The sequence below is a fragment of the Maniola hyperantus genome, chromosome 8 (assembly GCF_902806685.2).
Source record: "Maniola hyperantus chromosome 8, iAphHyp1.2, whole genome shotgun sequence".
Lineage (NCBI taxonomy): Eukaryota > Metazoa > Arthropoda > Insecta > Lepidoptera > Nymphalidae > Maniola > Maniola hyperantus.
Genome location: NC_048543.1, coordinates 12,812,660 through 12,827,407, shown reverse-complemented (window position 1 = coordinate 12,827,407; position 14,748 = coordinate 12,812,660). Strand labels below are relative to the sequence as shown.

Genomic DNA, 14,748 nt, shown 5'->3' with positions numbered 1-14,748 from the left:
AACCGGACGAAACTGAAGGCTTCCTTGTTTTACTATAGAACCTTAAAAATAGCCAGTGATCCAATTCACGCAAAAAGAGGCGAAAAAAATTAACTTCAATTTTAAATAATAAAATTTTAAAATATTCAACCGTGTTTAAATCTCCAATTAACGGAGTTTTTCTGCAAAACTGACTTATAATGATTATAAATTACACTAATTAAGGCTGGCCGCACACGAACCTCATTCGACAGCCACAGACGCCGCCACCTGAAGCTAGAAGCGGCTACAAAGTTGGCTGATGCGCGCTACAGTCACTTGTGGTCGGTGGTAGTGTCTTGCGGTCGGTGGCCGCTACTGTTTTTAACCCATACTTGCAGTATCATAATGGACTGACAATGTAATTGCGCTGCTGATGATAAAAAAGTCGACGTAGAAGATGAAAATACGGCTGAAAATACGAAAATAACTGACGCGACGTAATAGAGGGGTGGGTTATCACTTATCGCGCGACGTGGCTCGAATCAGTGTTTTATGACGGCGCGATAGTGGTCGGTGCCGGCCACAAGAAGCAAGCAGCGATGTTTGTGGTGTGTGGCGACCACCAGCGTCAACCGTGTGCGGCGAGTCCGTATAAAATGTATGAAAACTACAGGACAGGTCGGAGGCGGCGCTTTGTAGTTGTCGCTTGTGGCTCGTGTGCGGGGAGGCTTAGAAGTCGCTGAAGACAAAACAATACTGAAGTAGGTATTTTGCTCGGAATTATCTTACACTATGAATCAGCTAATTCTAGCATTAAGATGAAGTTTTTGAAATAATTTACGTACCTACTTCCTTTTTACTCACGTGGTTTGGCGTACTTACATAAACATCTTCGTGTCTGCTAATTATGATGTTTAATATTAATAGTCTTCAACTAAACGATTTTAGTTAGTCAGTATATAAAAAAAAGCTGACTGACTGACTGACCCAGCAACGAACAGCTAAACTACTGGACGGATCGGGCTGTTTAGCATGCAGATAGTTATTATGACGTAGGCATCCGCTAAGAAAGAATATTTTAAAATTCAATTTCTAAGGCGGTAAAATAGGGGCTTGAAATTTGTGTAGTCAAAATAAATCACGTTTGTTGTATGGGAGCCCGCCTTAAATATTTCTTTTATTTTAATTTAATTAGATATTTTAAAGTGAATATAATTATTATTATATCTAAATATTCTGTGAATATTGCAAGCGTCTACCTCTTGCCGTTATCAATATCGAGCAAAAACGAGCAAAAAAATCACGTTTGTTGTATGGGAGCCCCCTTAAATATTAACTTTATTCTGTTTGTTAGTATTTTTTTGTTATAGCGGCAACAAAAATATATAATCTGTGAAAATTTCATGAGATACAGCCTGGTGACAGGTGGAAAAACGGACAGACAGACGGACGGACAGCGGAGTCTTAGTAATAGGGTCCCGTTGTACCCTTTGGGTACGGAACCCTAAACATATTATGGTTGGTCAAAATATGGTCATAATGCTCGTATGGCTCGTAAGTCAAAAGGCACGTACTAATGTGCTATTAAAATACTTACGTAATTAGAGATAGGTAGCGCTCGGTATGCGATCACGTGTCTTTCAAATGCAATTAGTTTAACCGACTTTGATAAAAGATGACCATTTATTTTACAAAGATATTATAAAACTCCAGATAAGCAAAGGTCATACATTTATTGTATTTTAAATGGTGAAGACAATTATTTGTACGCTAGCGTGCGTTGTCATACGCTTAACGACACAGACTAAAATTGAAAAGCCGCCATAAAGCCGCCATGAAAAAAAATTGTTATTTATTATACGTCAAAGTCAAAGTCAAGTCAAATGATTTATTCAAAATAGGTAATAAATTACTCTTTTTTTGATGGTCAGTTGTTGGATTTGTAAGATATAGTGGTGATAATTATTACGCAAACTTAAAACTTTTTTTTTTTTTTTTTTTTTTAATAGATATAGCGAGCAAGCGAGCAGGCGGGTCACCTGATGTTAAGTGATTACCGCCGCCCATGAACATTTGCAGCACCAGAGGAGCCGCCGAAACTAAAGCTACGAGGGTTCCAAACGCGCCCAGGTCTTAGAAGATACGATGGTAGGGAACCCTTCGTGTGTGACCGGTTTTTCTATAATTATTTAAGTATTCATTATGATACGATTGGCTCCCCGATCATTCCATGTACCTATGTTTTTACAGAGTACGAATTGTTAAAGTTATAACCACCAGTATTAATATTCCACTAAAAATCGGCCAAGTATGAGTCGGACTCGGCCACGAAGGGTTCCGTAATCCGTACCATCGTACAAGAAATAACAATTTTTTTTCATGGCGGCCATTTTAATTTTTTTATTATTTTTTGTTATAGCGGCAATAGAAATAGGTACACAATCAGTGAAAATTTCAACTCTCTATTACGGTTCACGAGTTATAGCCCGCTGACAGACAGACGGACGGACGAACGGACAGCGGAGGCTTAGTAGACACCCTTTGGGTACAGAACTCTAAAAACTAAGTCATTACGGCTCTACGATTAATAAACTTGCTCTAATTTTTATATTCGGTCATAAATTCGTTTCACTAAATTACTTACAAATTAAGTGCTAATAATTGTTGATTTTAAATGCGGTCTAAATTTAACGTTACCGCTCGTGTGGTTATACAGGATGTAACCAGAACGTTATTGTTAGCGTTATTGTTATACTATTTAAACACAATCAAATACCAATAACCATTAGCCTCATTTTGTAGTTTTAGTGAATTAGTATTTTTCAAACCCGCAATGTATAACGCGCAAAACTGGGGTCAATGCCCCACCTAAGACGGGCATTGAGTCCGAGTGGCCTACTTACGCAACGTTCGTTGACCTCTAGCGTCACTCAGATATTTTATTTGCTTTATATCGTGACCTTTTACAAAATATTGGATATTTTTTGGCGTTTTTTGTGGTGGTATCATAGTATCAGTAATCATCAGTAGGTACTATCACCTGTCTTCGTTTTTGCTAGCGTTCTGGTTACACCCTATATATCACAGTTTTACTTTTAGCCAGCTAAAAGTAAAACTGTGATATATAGGGTGTAACCAGAACGCCAAGACGCCGTGAAGTGAATGCGAACGTGATTTTATTCCGCTACGTGAAACTGCTTCACCACCATCATCATTATTACCTATATCGCCGGCTCACTACTGAGCACGTGTCTCCTCTCAGAATGAGAAGGATTTGGCCATAGTGGCTATTCTACCACGCGAATCAAGTGCGGATTGGCAGACTTCACACACCTTTGAGAACATTATGGAAAACTCTTAGGCATGCAGGTTTCCTCTCAATGTTTTCCTTCACCAGTAAAGCAAAAGATATTTTATTGCTTATAAACGCACGATAATTACCAAAAGTAAGAGATGCGTGCCCAGCGGGGTGATTCGCTAACTCAGTGTCTAACACTGAACGATAGCCACCGAGCTCATTTGACATTAATTATTTTTAATCCATTGAAGGTTTTCTCCGAAAAATCATTTTAATATCACCCAGCAATGTAGAACCAAGCAATGTCAAATGGGCTCGGTGGCTATCATTCAGTGTTAGACACTGAGTTAGCGAATCACCTAGCAGGATCGAACCCCCAACCTCTCGAGTAGGAAACGTATGTCACAATCACTACCACCACTAGGTACCACGGCTAACTCTGTTCATTGCACCATACATAAGCTTATGAACTCGCGAATAAAATATTAAGTATAATTGGCACTGAATCTGAGCACAACCTAATTTTAGAGTATTCGCATGCTCTTCTTACTAATGTAATATGAAAAGGACAGACACAGTTTGACAGTTCTAAATTTAATTTTTAGATGGTAAAAACCCGTGATTTTAGCGCGCAGTCGCGAACCTACTGTTTAAATTTCTATTGTGCACTAAAATTTAGAGTCTTTAAATGTGAAAGTCATGTTTCGTTCCTTTTTTAGCATTCGTAAAAAGAAAAAGATGCAGATACTCTAAATTTAGTTTAGAGAGAGACTAGAGAATCGATGTCCAAAAATTTATATAAAAAAGTTGATTTAAATCATTAATGCTTTAAAGGTTGTATTTTAAATAATTAATCCTTTTTTCCAGACAGTCAGACGGGTATTCGACGTATTCAAGACACAAGTATGCACCATAGCCATATCATTCACACTCTTCAACTCGGTCCGGCTACCACGAGAGGCGTTCAAGTATGGCGACATCCCGTACTTGGTCATCTATTCGTTCTGGTTGCTCGTGGTTGCGCTACCAACGACGCTGCTGCAGCTGGCGATCGGCCAACTCAGCCACCAGGACCCAGTTGGAGTATGGAGAGCTGTACCTATTTTACGAGGTTAGTCAATCTATATTTCGAAGGTCTGGGAGGTCTGCCGGGCGACTCAGTCAGGCGATATTTTATATTTCATATGCAAACAGTAGAATACTATAAAGCTTATTTCAAACTACGGGATATCCATACTAATATTATAAATGCGAAAGTGTGTCTGTCTGTCTGTCTGCTAGCTTTTCACGGCTCAACCGTTCAACCGATTTTGACGAAACTTGGTACAGAGGTAGCTTGCTACCCGGGGCAAGCTACCTCGTAGGCTACTTTTAATCCCGGAAAATTAAAGAGTTCCTACAGGATTTTAAAAACCTAAATCCACGCGAACGAAGTCGCGGGCATCATCTAGTAAACTATATATTATAGTCCGGTCAATATTGGTGAATGTTGGGAACGCCAATATTGACCGGACTATAATGTAATTTATATCCCGTAGTGTGAAATAAGCTTTATTGTAGTATTTATATATAATCTAGCAGATATTATTATGTCTCCTATTTCGTTCACGTGAGTTAAGGGTTTAAAAATCCTGTGGGAACTCCGAGAAATTCTGATAAACCCGCTGGTGGCGAATTTTCCTGAATGAAAAGTATCCTTTTTCCATCTCCAGGACGCTAAACCCCAGTCGTCAAGATCAGCTGGTCAGTCGTTAAGCCATGAAAAGGTAGCTGACAGACAGATATATTTTCATAAGTATTATCTATGTATAGAATAGACGTATGGATAATAATATGTTTGTGTACCGAAGTCGGTTTTTATTTTTTTTGTAAAAATTTTTTATTTCACAATTTTTAGTGGCCCCATGGAATTATGCTATGACTGGTTAAAAATCTACTGTTTACTAAGCTATTACACTGATCGCGAGCAATTTACTCTTATCCGTTGAGGAGTTCCAGTATCTATCTTCGAAGATGTTCATCAGATCTTCACCAAATTTAAATAGGACCAACTTTGAAGTATACCCTTTCAAACAAAAAAAGAATTTTCAAAATCGGTCCAGCCGTTTTCGAGTAATCGGGGAACATACATAAAAAAAAAAAAAAAAAAAAGATTCCGACGAATTGAGAACCTCCTCCTTTTTTTGAAGTCGGTTAAAAAAAAAAAAAAAGATTCCGACGAATTGAGAACCTCCTCCTTTTTTTGAAGTCGGTTAAAAAAAAAAAAAAAGATTCCGACGAATTGAGAACCTCCTCCTTTTTTTGAAGTCGGTTAAAAATTGATAATTTTTGCTTGCAGGAGTGGGTCACCTGAAAATCCTTACGTCCTACGTATGCTGCATCTACAGCATGGTGTACATAGCACTGTCCGCCGCATACATGATCTGGATCGGAAAAGGCACCTTTCCATTGAAGGACTGTACAAAAGTACACATGACACCGGTAAGGCAATATTACGTCATGTTATTAAGTCCTAGTACATTTCCCCAGTAAGGCAGCTGTGATAGCCTAGTGGTTAGGATGTCCGCCTTCTAATCGGAGGTCGGGAGTTCGATCCCGGGCACGCATCTCTAACTTTTCGGATGTGTGTTTTATTGGTTAAATATCACTTGATTTAACGGTGAAGGAAACATCGTGAGGAAACCTGCATACCTGAGAGTTCTCCATAACGTTCTCAAAGGTGTGTGAAGTCTGCCAAACCCTTCTCACTCTGAGAGGAGACCTGTGCTTTGTAGTGAGCCGGTGATGGGTTGATCATGATGATGATGAAACTTTTGCGCTATGAAGAGAGCTATGTTGGGTATCACTCTCAGGGATAAAATCCGGAACGAGGAAACAGAAGAACAAAAGCGACCGACATAGCTCAAAGGATTAGCGGGCTGAAGTGGCAATGGGCAGGTCATGTCTGTCGCAGAACCGACGGCCGATGGGGCAGACGTGTTCTGGAGTGGAGACCGCGTACCGGTAAGCGCAGTGTGGGACGACCCCCAGTCCGCTGGACCGATGACCTGAAGAAGGTGGTGGGGAGCGGATGGATGAGGAAGGCGGAGGACCGTGTTTGGTGGCGCGCTCTTCGAAAGACCTATGTCCATTATTATATTATGTAATTTTTGATATGTATTTTAAATTATTTAGTAATTTCCTTGAAGTGTAGGTAAACATCTGCTAGTATTTAAAAAAATATTATTTTGGTTATTTTAACAGGAATTACAAGCTTTAAATACATCTGATGTGAGTCTGTAATTAATGTGTGTAGTGTTGCTTAGTTTTTAATTAAAATAGATGTAGCGCTACAGTTTGCAACAAACGTGAATTGCATTCTCACAGTTATGTTTTTCATATTATTTTATGTTATAATAATTTCCTTTGAGGGGTTTAAAGTTGCGGTGGAATTTTGTTTCGGAAATATTTCATACAGTTTAATAGTTGCAAGGGAATGACTGATTTTATTTATTAGGATATCCGCCAAAGACTGATCAAGCGAAAAACTTTCTTGTAAAATTTGCAATGGAAGATGTTTTAGTTTAACTAGATTTTTCCTGCGACTTTGTTCGCGTGGGTTTAATTTTTTTTAAGAAGGTTGTACACGGTCAAGAGGCTGTGATATCCTTGACGTCCACCTCCTAATCGAGAGGTTCGGGGTTCGATCCCGGGCACGCACCTTTAACTGCTCGGAGTTATGTGCGATTTAAGCAACTTAATATTACTTGTTTCAACGGTGAACGAAAACATCGAAAGGGAACCTCTATGTCTGAGAATTTTCCATAATATTCTCTGGAACTCTAACATGATCGCGCGCGCCCCTTTGTAAACTCGCGCCCCTAGGCACGTGCCTAGTTTGCCTTAGGGATAATCTGCATCTGCCTAGGCCCGTATTTCACAGGTAGGCTCGCATGTGTCCAGGTGCGGTCATCGAAAATGAAACAACAAAATCACTACCCATAAAAACCTAAATCCACGCGAACGAAGTCGTGAGCATCAGCTAGTAAATATATAAATGTTTATAGAAACCCCTTGCAACATATTTTTTTTCATTCTAGATTCATATTTAAAACTTTATGCATTATTTTGTGTGGTGTGTTATTGTATTTTAAAATGTAGGTACGTGCTCCAAACCTCATGTAATTCAGTAATTGGTCCGTGTAAAGTTGTTTGGTTTTTAATTAATAAAAATGTACTGCTACATTTCATGGTTAAAAAGTCCAAATACATATTGTTATGGATATTCATCCACATTTTTTTTGAAACATCGCATTTTTAAAATGATCTAATATGGCATGAACGTGAACGGTCGAAATGGCAACCGGGGAGGGAACACCCCGCACACCCACACAGTCCCGGGTGACGTGCGAGTGTGCGGAGCCCCCCCCCCCCCCCCCAATACCGCGATTGCCATCTTTACCTGCCGCGGACTATAATATAGTTGGCACCAATAAAGCAATTTTTAGGTAGGTACGTTCTTTTGACATCTTAACCGTTCTAATAGGTACTAAAAAAAATGAGTTTGTTTAATAATGTCAGAGTTATTGAAATCGGTCTGCGTGTTTAGTCTCTAGAGCGCCACAAAGCAACAGACAAACAATATTATATAGACTGATGAACCGCGACAGGTCGAGATGGCAATCGGGGTTAGCGCGGGGGCTGGGTGGGTGTGCGGGGCGTTCTCTCCCCGATTGCCATCTCGACCTATTGCGTACTAGTATTACTAAAACTCCACTGTCCATCCGTCTGTCTTGCCGTCTGTCCGTCTGTCACCAGGCTGTGTTTCATAAACCGTGATAGTTAGTTGAAATTTTCACGGATGATGTATTTCTGTTGCCGCTATAACAACAAATATAAAGAAATAGAATAAAATAAGGGGCTCCCATACAATAAACGTGGTTTATTTGCTCGTTTTCGCTCGAAATTGATAACAGCAACAGGGGTAGACGCTTGAATTATTCCCAGAATATTTGGTTATGATTATTCACTTTAAAAATAAATAATTAAATTAAAATGAAACAATTATTTAAGGGGGGCTGCCATACAACGGCTGTGAATTTTTTTGCCGTTTTTAAAAATATTGTATGGAACCCTTCATGCGTGAGTACGACTCGCACTTAGCCGGTTTTAAAAATTAAAAACTGCACTTTTTATGATTAAAATTTTTGTTAATTTTCAGAATGGCTACGAAAACAAAATGAATGCATCTGAATGTTTTAAGTGAGTATTAATTAATGTTTTTCCTTTCCTCGTAAATATTAAAACATTATCATTATCAGTTATTAACAATGCTATGTTATAAATTTTTGATATAAAATAGTTTTAGGTACCTACATTCCCAATAATTTAATATATCCGATACTGAACCTTAACGGAATTCGTTTTTTTTTTATCAAAAATATAATTCGATTGATAAAATAATATTATCTTCAGTCCCTTTATAGTATTTATATTTATCAAGGACTCTGCTACGCTTTTGGACAATGATATTTCGTTTTATGCCATAAGCTATTTGGACAGCCCTAAAATTTTATAGTGCAGGTACAGTAAGCCATTTAATGCTGTAAAATATTTAAAAACTGCACTCAAAATTCAACTCAGTGACCTGAGGTATATAATCGCTTTTAGCTTAAATTATTTCTATCATACATCCATGTGTATAAAAATAAAATATATATAAAGAAGCAGTAATTGGAATAAAATGCTCGTCATATAATATGCGGACGCCACTTTTGCCACTATAGGAACTATTAAATGAAACACATGATTTTTAGTATCATTCTTCAAAATAATTAATTATTCATTTATAAGTATTTTCTATTGTTTTGTGTAAAATTATTCATTCATATTATTCACAATGAAATACGCGAAAATTGCTTGGCATACAAGTTCACAGAGTGGGTATCTGTATAATTTTATGCCATTTATATTTAAAAAAAATTAAAAATTGTATAAATAAGTTTAGAATCTTGATATTATATTTAGTACTGAAATTTAGTATCTTCCCTGCTTTGTCTCTGGCCGCTGTACTATCTCAGTGTGAATAATTAATCCTAAAACTTCTATCTCAATACCACCGACGATTTCAACTGCAACTGAAACGCGGTTCGTGTGAAACACCTTAAAGGTTTGGTCACACACAACGCGGGACGGCAGTGGTGTGAAAGCAGCTGCTCCAAAGCAGCTCCTAGAAGTTGTGATAAAAGGAATTGTATGAAGGCGTTTACACAGTCTTACAGTCACATGCATCCGTATTTTTTCGCTTTATATAGCAGCTGTTGCTTGAATACAAAACATTATAGGAATGCTACATTAAGTCAGGAATGCTGTATTAAGTTAAATTTTAATCACAATCTTAGGTCTTTACAGGCAAAATTAATAATCAGCTTATGTGTCGATAAGTTACTGACAAAAAGGCCATACAATTTTAGATAAATTTCAGATAAATGTTAAAATCATTTAGAAACGGAGCCATTTCTAAATGGCTTATCGACATGTAACAGATAGAGTGATTATTTATTCTTTAGTCCCGTATTGATTGATCACAATATTCATCCCAGTATGTATATTTATGTAGATCACATATTGCGACCCAAATTTTGCTGTCCAAAAATCATGTTACGAGTAAATAGAATTGATTGTAGTTGACGCGTCGCTGCAGCCCAAACACTATCAGTGCGACAACGCTCACCACTTTTGCAACATTTTTATGTAAACGCGAGGGCAATGCGAAAAAAAAAACGTTGCCGCACTGTACGCTTAGTATAAGATCTTACGTCTCACCAACGTTGCTAGAATTCGAGAGTAGAAACACAATAAGTCAAAAATTCAATACCTACCACTGATTTTAATTTCGCAACGTAACCGCTTGAAGCGCTGGCTGTAGATGTGTAGACAAACTTGAGCTTTAAAACTAGGCTGATTAAGATCCAATTTACTATAACGCTGAAGTGTTTCGACACTCGAATACTATCAACGTTTTGGTAAGACATAAAATCTCGTACTAAGCATACTGATTGGACATAGACTGGTGTAGGCACGCGTTAAGTGTGGTTGTGCCGTGCTGTTGCAGCATCGCGCTGTGTTTGACCACAGCTTAAAATATATCACATTAACAATTTCAGCTCGACGTTTTTGGCGCCATTCACCGAACAGCCACAGTATCTCGGCGTAATGGCGATTTTAATATTCGTTTTATGGTTCTTTGTGCCCATTATGTAAGTATTAATTTCACTATAACACCATTTTCATAAACAGTGGCTGGCAGTGTATTTTGTTTTCATTTTAATGTTTACAATTAGTGTCAGGGAAACTGTTTCATGGTTTAAATGCAGTGTTTCATTGGTTAAATTAGCTTATCATGGTGGACAAGGTTTGCTGAATCCATTTAGTCTGATTAAAAATGCCTAGAGTTCATTCCAATCAATCCAATCCAATCCATCAGCTTGTTTGAGTCCACTGCTGGACATACGGCTTTCCAAGAGCGCGCCACCAAACACGGTCCTCCGCCTTCCTCATCCATGCGCTCCCCACCACCTTCTTCAGGTCATCGGTCCAGCGGACTGGGGGTCGTCCCACACTGCGCTTACCGGTACGCGGTCTCCACTCCAGAACACGTCTGCTCCATCGGCCGTCGGTTCTGCGACAGACATGACCTTCATTCACGCTCTTCATTCAAGAGTTCATTCACGCTAGTCAAATAGTAATAAAAAACAACTTAGGTAACAACTTTCTTACTTCATTAACCTCTTATCAACTAACTGACTCGTTCAGTAGTTAAACGTACTTAACAATACAAGCTATAAAATAATTAATGCAAAAGTATTTTAGTAGGTATATTAGGTTCTTTATCTATATCACTAGCTTGTGCTCGCGACTTCGTCCGCGTGGACTACACAAATTTCAAACCCCTTATTTCACCCGATTAGGGGTTTAATTTTCAAAAATCATTATAATAGCTATCTGCATGCCTCAGCCTGATCCGTCCAGTAGTTTGAGCTGTGCGTTGATAGATCAGTCAGTAAGTCAGTCAGTCAGTCAGTCAGTCAGTCAGTCAGTCAGTCATCATTTCCTTTTATCTATATAATAACCGATATTGAGGAATTCTAACTGGGTCTTCAAATAAACTAAATTCAGGCAGATCAAGTTACAGGTTTAGCTTATCGACTATACACTAAAATCCGAATAGTCTTTGAGACAAATTGGTCGGTATACAGAACACTGATGAGCTGACATGTCATAAACGACGTTCATTTCCAGCTACCTGTCCTTGCAAGGGGATACCTTGAACCAATTTATTAGGCATCCGAGGTGTAGACTTTAGATATGAATAGATATGATAGTAGGTTATGTTAAATTATAGACAATTATGCTCGCGACTTCGTCCGCGTGGACTACACAAATTTCTGATTATAGATCTGAGATATGCTTTCGAAAACCTCTTTGCAAAGAAATAATTGGAAAATATTACAATTCACGAAACTACATTGATGAGTTAGCATCTATAGGTATTCATTGTGAATCGAATTTACATCTACAAGTTTAGTGTGTAGGTATAATGATTAAATATTTAGTAACTATCTCTATTTACCATTCTGTGTTCTTAGGTGGTTCTTAGTATGAGATTTTTCATCTCACAAACGTTGTAGAATTCGAGCATCGAAACAAAAGTGTACTTAAATATAATTGACTAGCTCATGCTCGCGAATTCGTCCGCATGGACTAAATAAATTTCAAACCCCCATTTAACCCATCTAGGGGTGAAATTTCAAAAATCCTACCTACTCTTGACAAAGAACACACCCTCTAAATTTGTTGTCTCTAGGACCAGCGGTTTGGGATGTGCGTTGATATATAAATCAGTCAGTCAGTCAGTCAGGACTTCGCAGTTTATATGTACTGATTTAAAGTTATTCAATACTTACCACCGATCCTAATTTCGCAATTTTTTTGGTTACGGAGTTTTCTGTAAATGTATGGATGAAATTAAAACAAAGACAATAGGGCTCATTTTACTCCAACGCTGAAGTGTTTCAAGGCTCGAATTCTATCATCGTTTATGAGATGTAAAATCTTATACTAACCTTAACTGTGTGATAAATTGCATAGTAAGCAGACTACTGTAGACACCGATTTGTCACTTCAGCGTCGGTCTACCGACGACTGACAGATAGATGCGCCGGCCTATGATAGCTCCCGTTCATGTATGTTCAGGCATGCATCCATTTATCAGACAGACAGATGGTTTACATTTCGATCCATTGAAACAGGATATGGAAATAATATATGCTCGTTGTATCAATAAAAAGCTTCCGGCTGTATTCGAAAAAATACTTAACAGTGTAGAGAGTTTAGACAAAACCCAAAAACATAGTTTTCTATTGAATTGATTTACTATTGAATTTATTAGGTATTGGATTTTTTGATTTCTTAGGTGTATCACTAGGATATGTTTAATTTTTCTTTGTATAGTAACAAACCCTTCTAAATATTTAAAAGGAAAAGCTGACTGACTGATCTATCAACGCACAGCTCAAACTTAGAGCCTCAATAGCTCAACCGGTAAAGGAGTGGACTGAAAACCGAAAGGTCGACGGTTCAAACCCCGCCCGTTGCACTATTGTGGTACCTACTCCTAGTACGAGCCTGACGCTTAGTTGGAGAGGAAAGGGGAATATTAGTCATTTAATATGGACTTATTTATGGACAATTAACTACTTGACGGATCGGCTTGCAATTTGGCTTGCAGATAATTATTATGACGTAAACATCCGTTAAGAAAGGATTTTTGAAAATTCAACCCCTAATGGGGATTAAAGAGATTAAACAGTTAGAAATTTGTTTAGTCCACGCGGACAAAGTTGCGGGAATAAGCTAGTTATAATAATACTAGATACCTGCGAATTCATCTGCATGAAAAACCGTGGCCGTAAAAAGCTCGCAGACAGACAGACACACTTTCGCATTTATAATATTAGTATGGATTAGGTATGATTGAAAATACAATGTAATATTACTTGTATTTATTTTGTATCTAACACAATACGAAAGCATTAACCTACACGTTATTTAAGTGTATTAAATAGGTATGTATCTACTATGTATATTGATAAGCTTCATAAATTCCTTATTCACCATTTAAATACGAAACGAAAATAAGTTTATTAAAGCCGGTAATCGTATTAAAACTACTTATTTTAAAACATCAGCAAATATTCACCCACTATAAAATATGTGGCTAAAGGATTACAATTTCAATACCACATTTCGTTTGCGCTCCATTTAATATTTCCACTTGAACAAAGGTCGATTCATTATTTTATAATCCCCAACAGTTTTAGTTCAATTGGCCGCTAATAGGGCAACCCTCAAAATAGCTTCATTAACTATTTCGGACAAAAGACTTAAATGCCTTAATGACGTACTCATTTTGATCTCTGCTCCCCGATTATCACCAAATTGGCCTTATAGCTAACTAAATGCTCCTATTACTTTTATGGTGTCTGCCCAGTTACAGTACACGGAAGAAAATAATGTACATCGACCCTTAGAAAGAGATAGCGGTTTTGTAGAGCATTGTCTCTGTCGTTGAGACAGACATAACGTCACAAAGGTATGAGTAACAGAATGCTCTACAAAGCCGAAATCTCATTCTAAAGGTCGATGTAAATTATTTTCTGCCTCGTTTTTATACGTAATAACTGTAACAAAAAGACTTCGAGAACTTTTTAATCAGACTAAAATTAAATAATACCTATAGTAAAAAAAAATTAATAAGCTTCGTTATTTCAATTGCATCACTGGACTTACTTTCCTGAAAGCAGACTTTGTAAACTTCAAGCTTTATACTCTCTAAAGAAAGAAAACCGTTTTTGCATCACATCATAAACCATTGTTAAATTTTAGTGAAACGAATCAATGGCTAAACCTTGTAAGCATACATTTTGAAACTTGACATCCCGTATCAATTTACTAAGTGCACCATCAATTTTTACATTTATAACTTCTCTCTAATTTACTATGTTGTTCTTTTTCAGGTTATACCGCCTTCACAAAAGCCTCAGGATATCCCTGGTTATATTAGCTCCAATCATTATTATAGTTGCCATAATCTTAACCGTATTTTTATCAGACATAAACACATTATCAAACATGCTCGAATCGTGCGAGCATTGGATGCCATTATCACAACCGTATATTTGGCACAGTACGCTTGTACAAGCGTTATTGTCAACGCAAATAGTTAGTGGATATTTAATTAGTGCTGGAGGATCTTTATATAGACATTCTGATGTCAGATGGTAAGTTTATTTTCTATATTTTAAAGGCTTTTTCGTCTTTTTAACCGACTTCAAAAAAGGAGGAGGTTCTCAATTCGTCGGAATCTTTTATTTTTATGTTTTATGTATGTTCCCCGATTACTCGAAGACGCCTGGACCGATTTTAGAACCTCTATTTTACATCCTTAG

The 14,748-nt window shown here is 37.6% G+C and overlaps 1 protein-coding gene across 3 annotated transcripts in view; it reads left to right on the top strand.

Annotated features, from left to right (window-relative positions):
• LOC117984352 (sodium-dependent nutrient amino acid transporter 1-like) overlaps nucleotides 1–14,748 on the top strand; it is a 66,703-nt gene that overhangs the window by 44,978 nt on the left and 6,977 nt on the right. For 2 of the 3 annotated variants that reach the window (XM_069500120.1, XM_034970976.2), the window contains exons 2-6: nucleotides 4,127–4,370; nucleotides 5,598–5,740; nucleotides 8,460–8,500; nucleotides 10,405–10,497; nucleotides 14,317–14,580. In XM_069500120.1, coding sequence (XP_069356221.1) covers nucleotides 4,127–4,370; nucleotides 5,598–5,740; nucleotides 8,460–8,500; nucleotides 10,405–10,497; nucleotides 14,317–14,580 — 785 coding nt within the window. The remainder of the gene's footprint in view (nucleotides 1–4,126; nucleotides 4,371–5,597; nucleotides 5,741–8,459; nucleotides 8,501–10,404; nucleotides 10,498–14,316; nucleotides 14,581–14,748) is intronic. The other variant, XM_069500121.1, reaches the window with a different exon arrangement.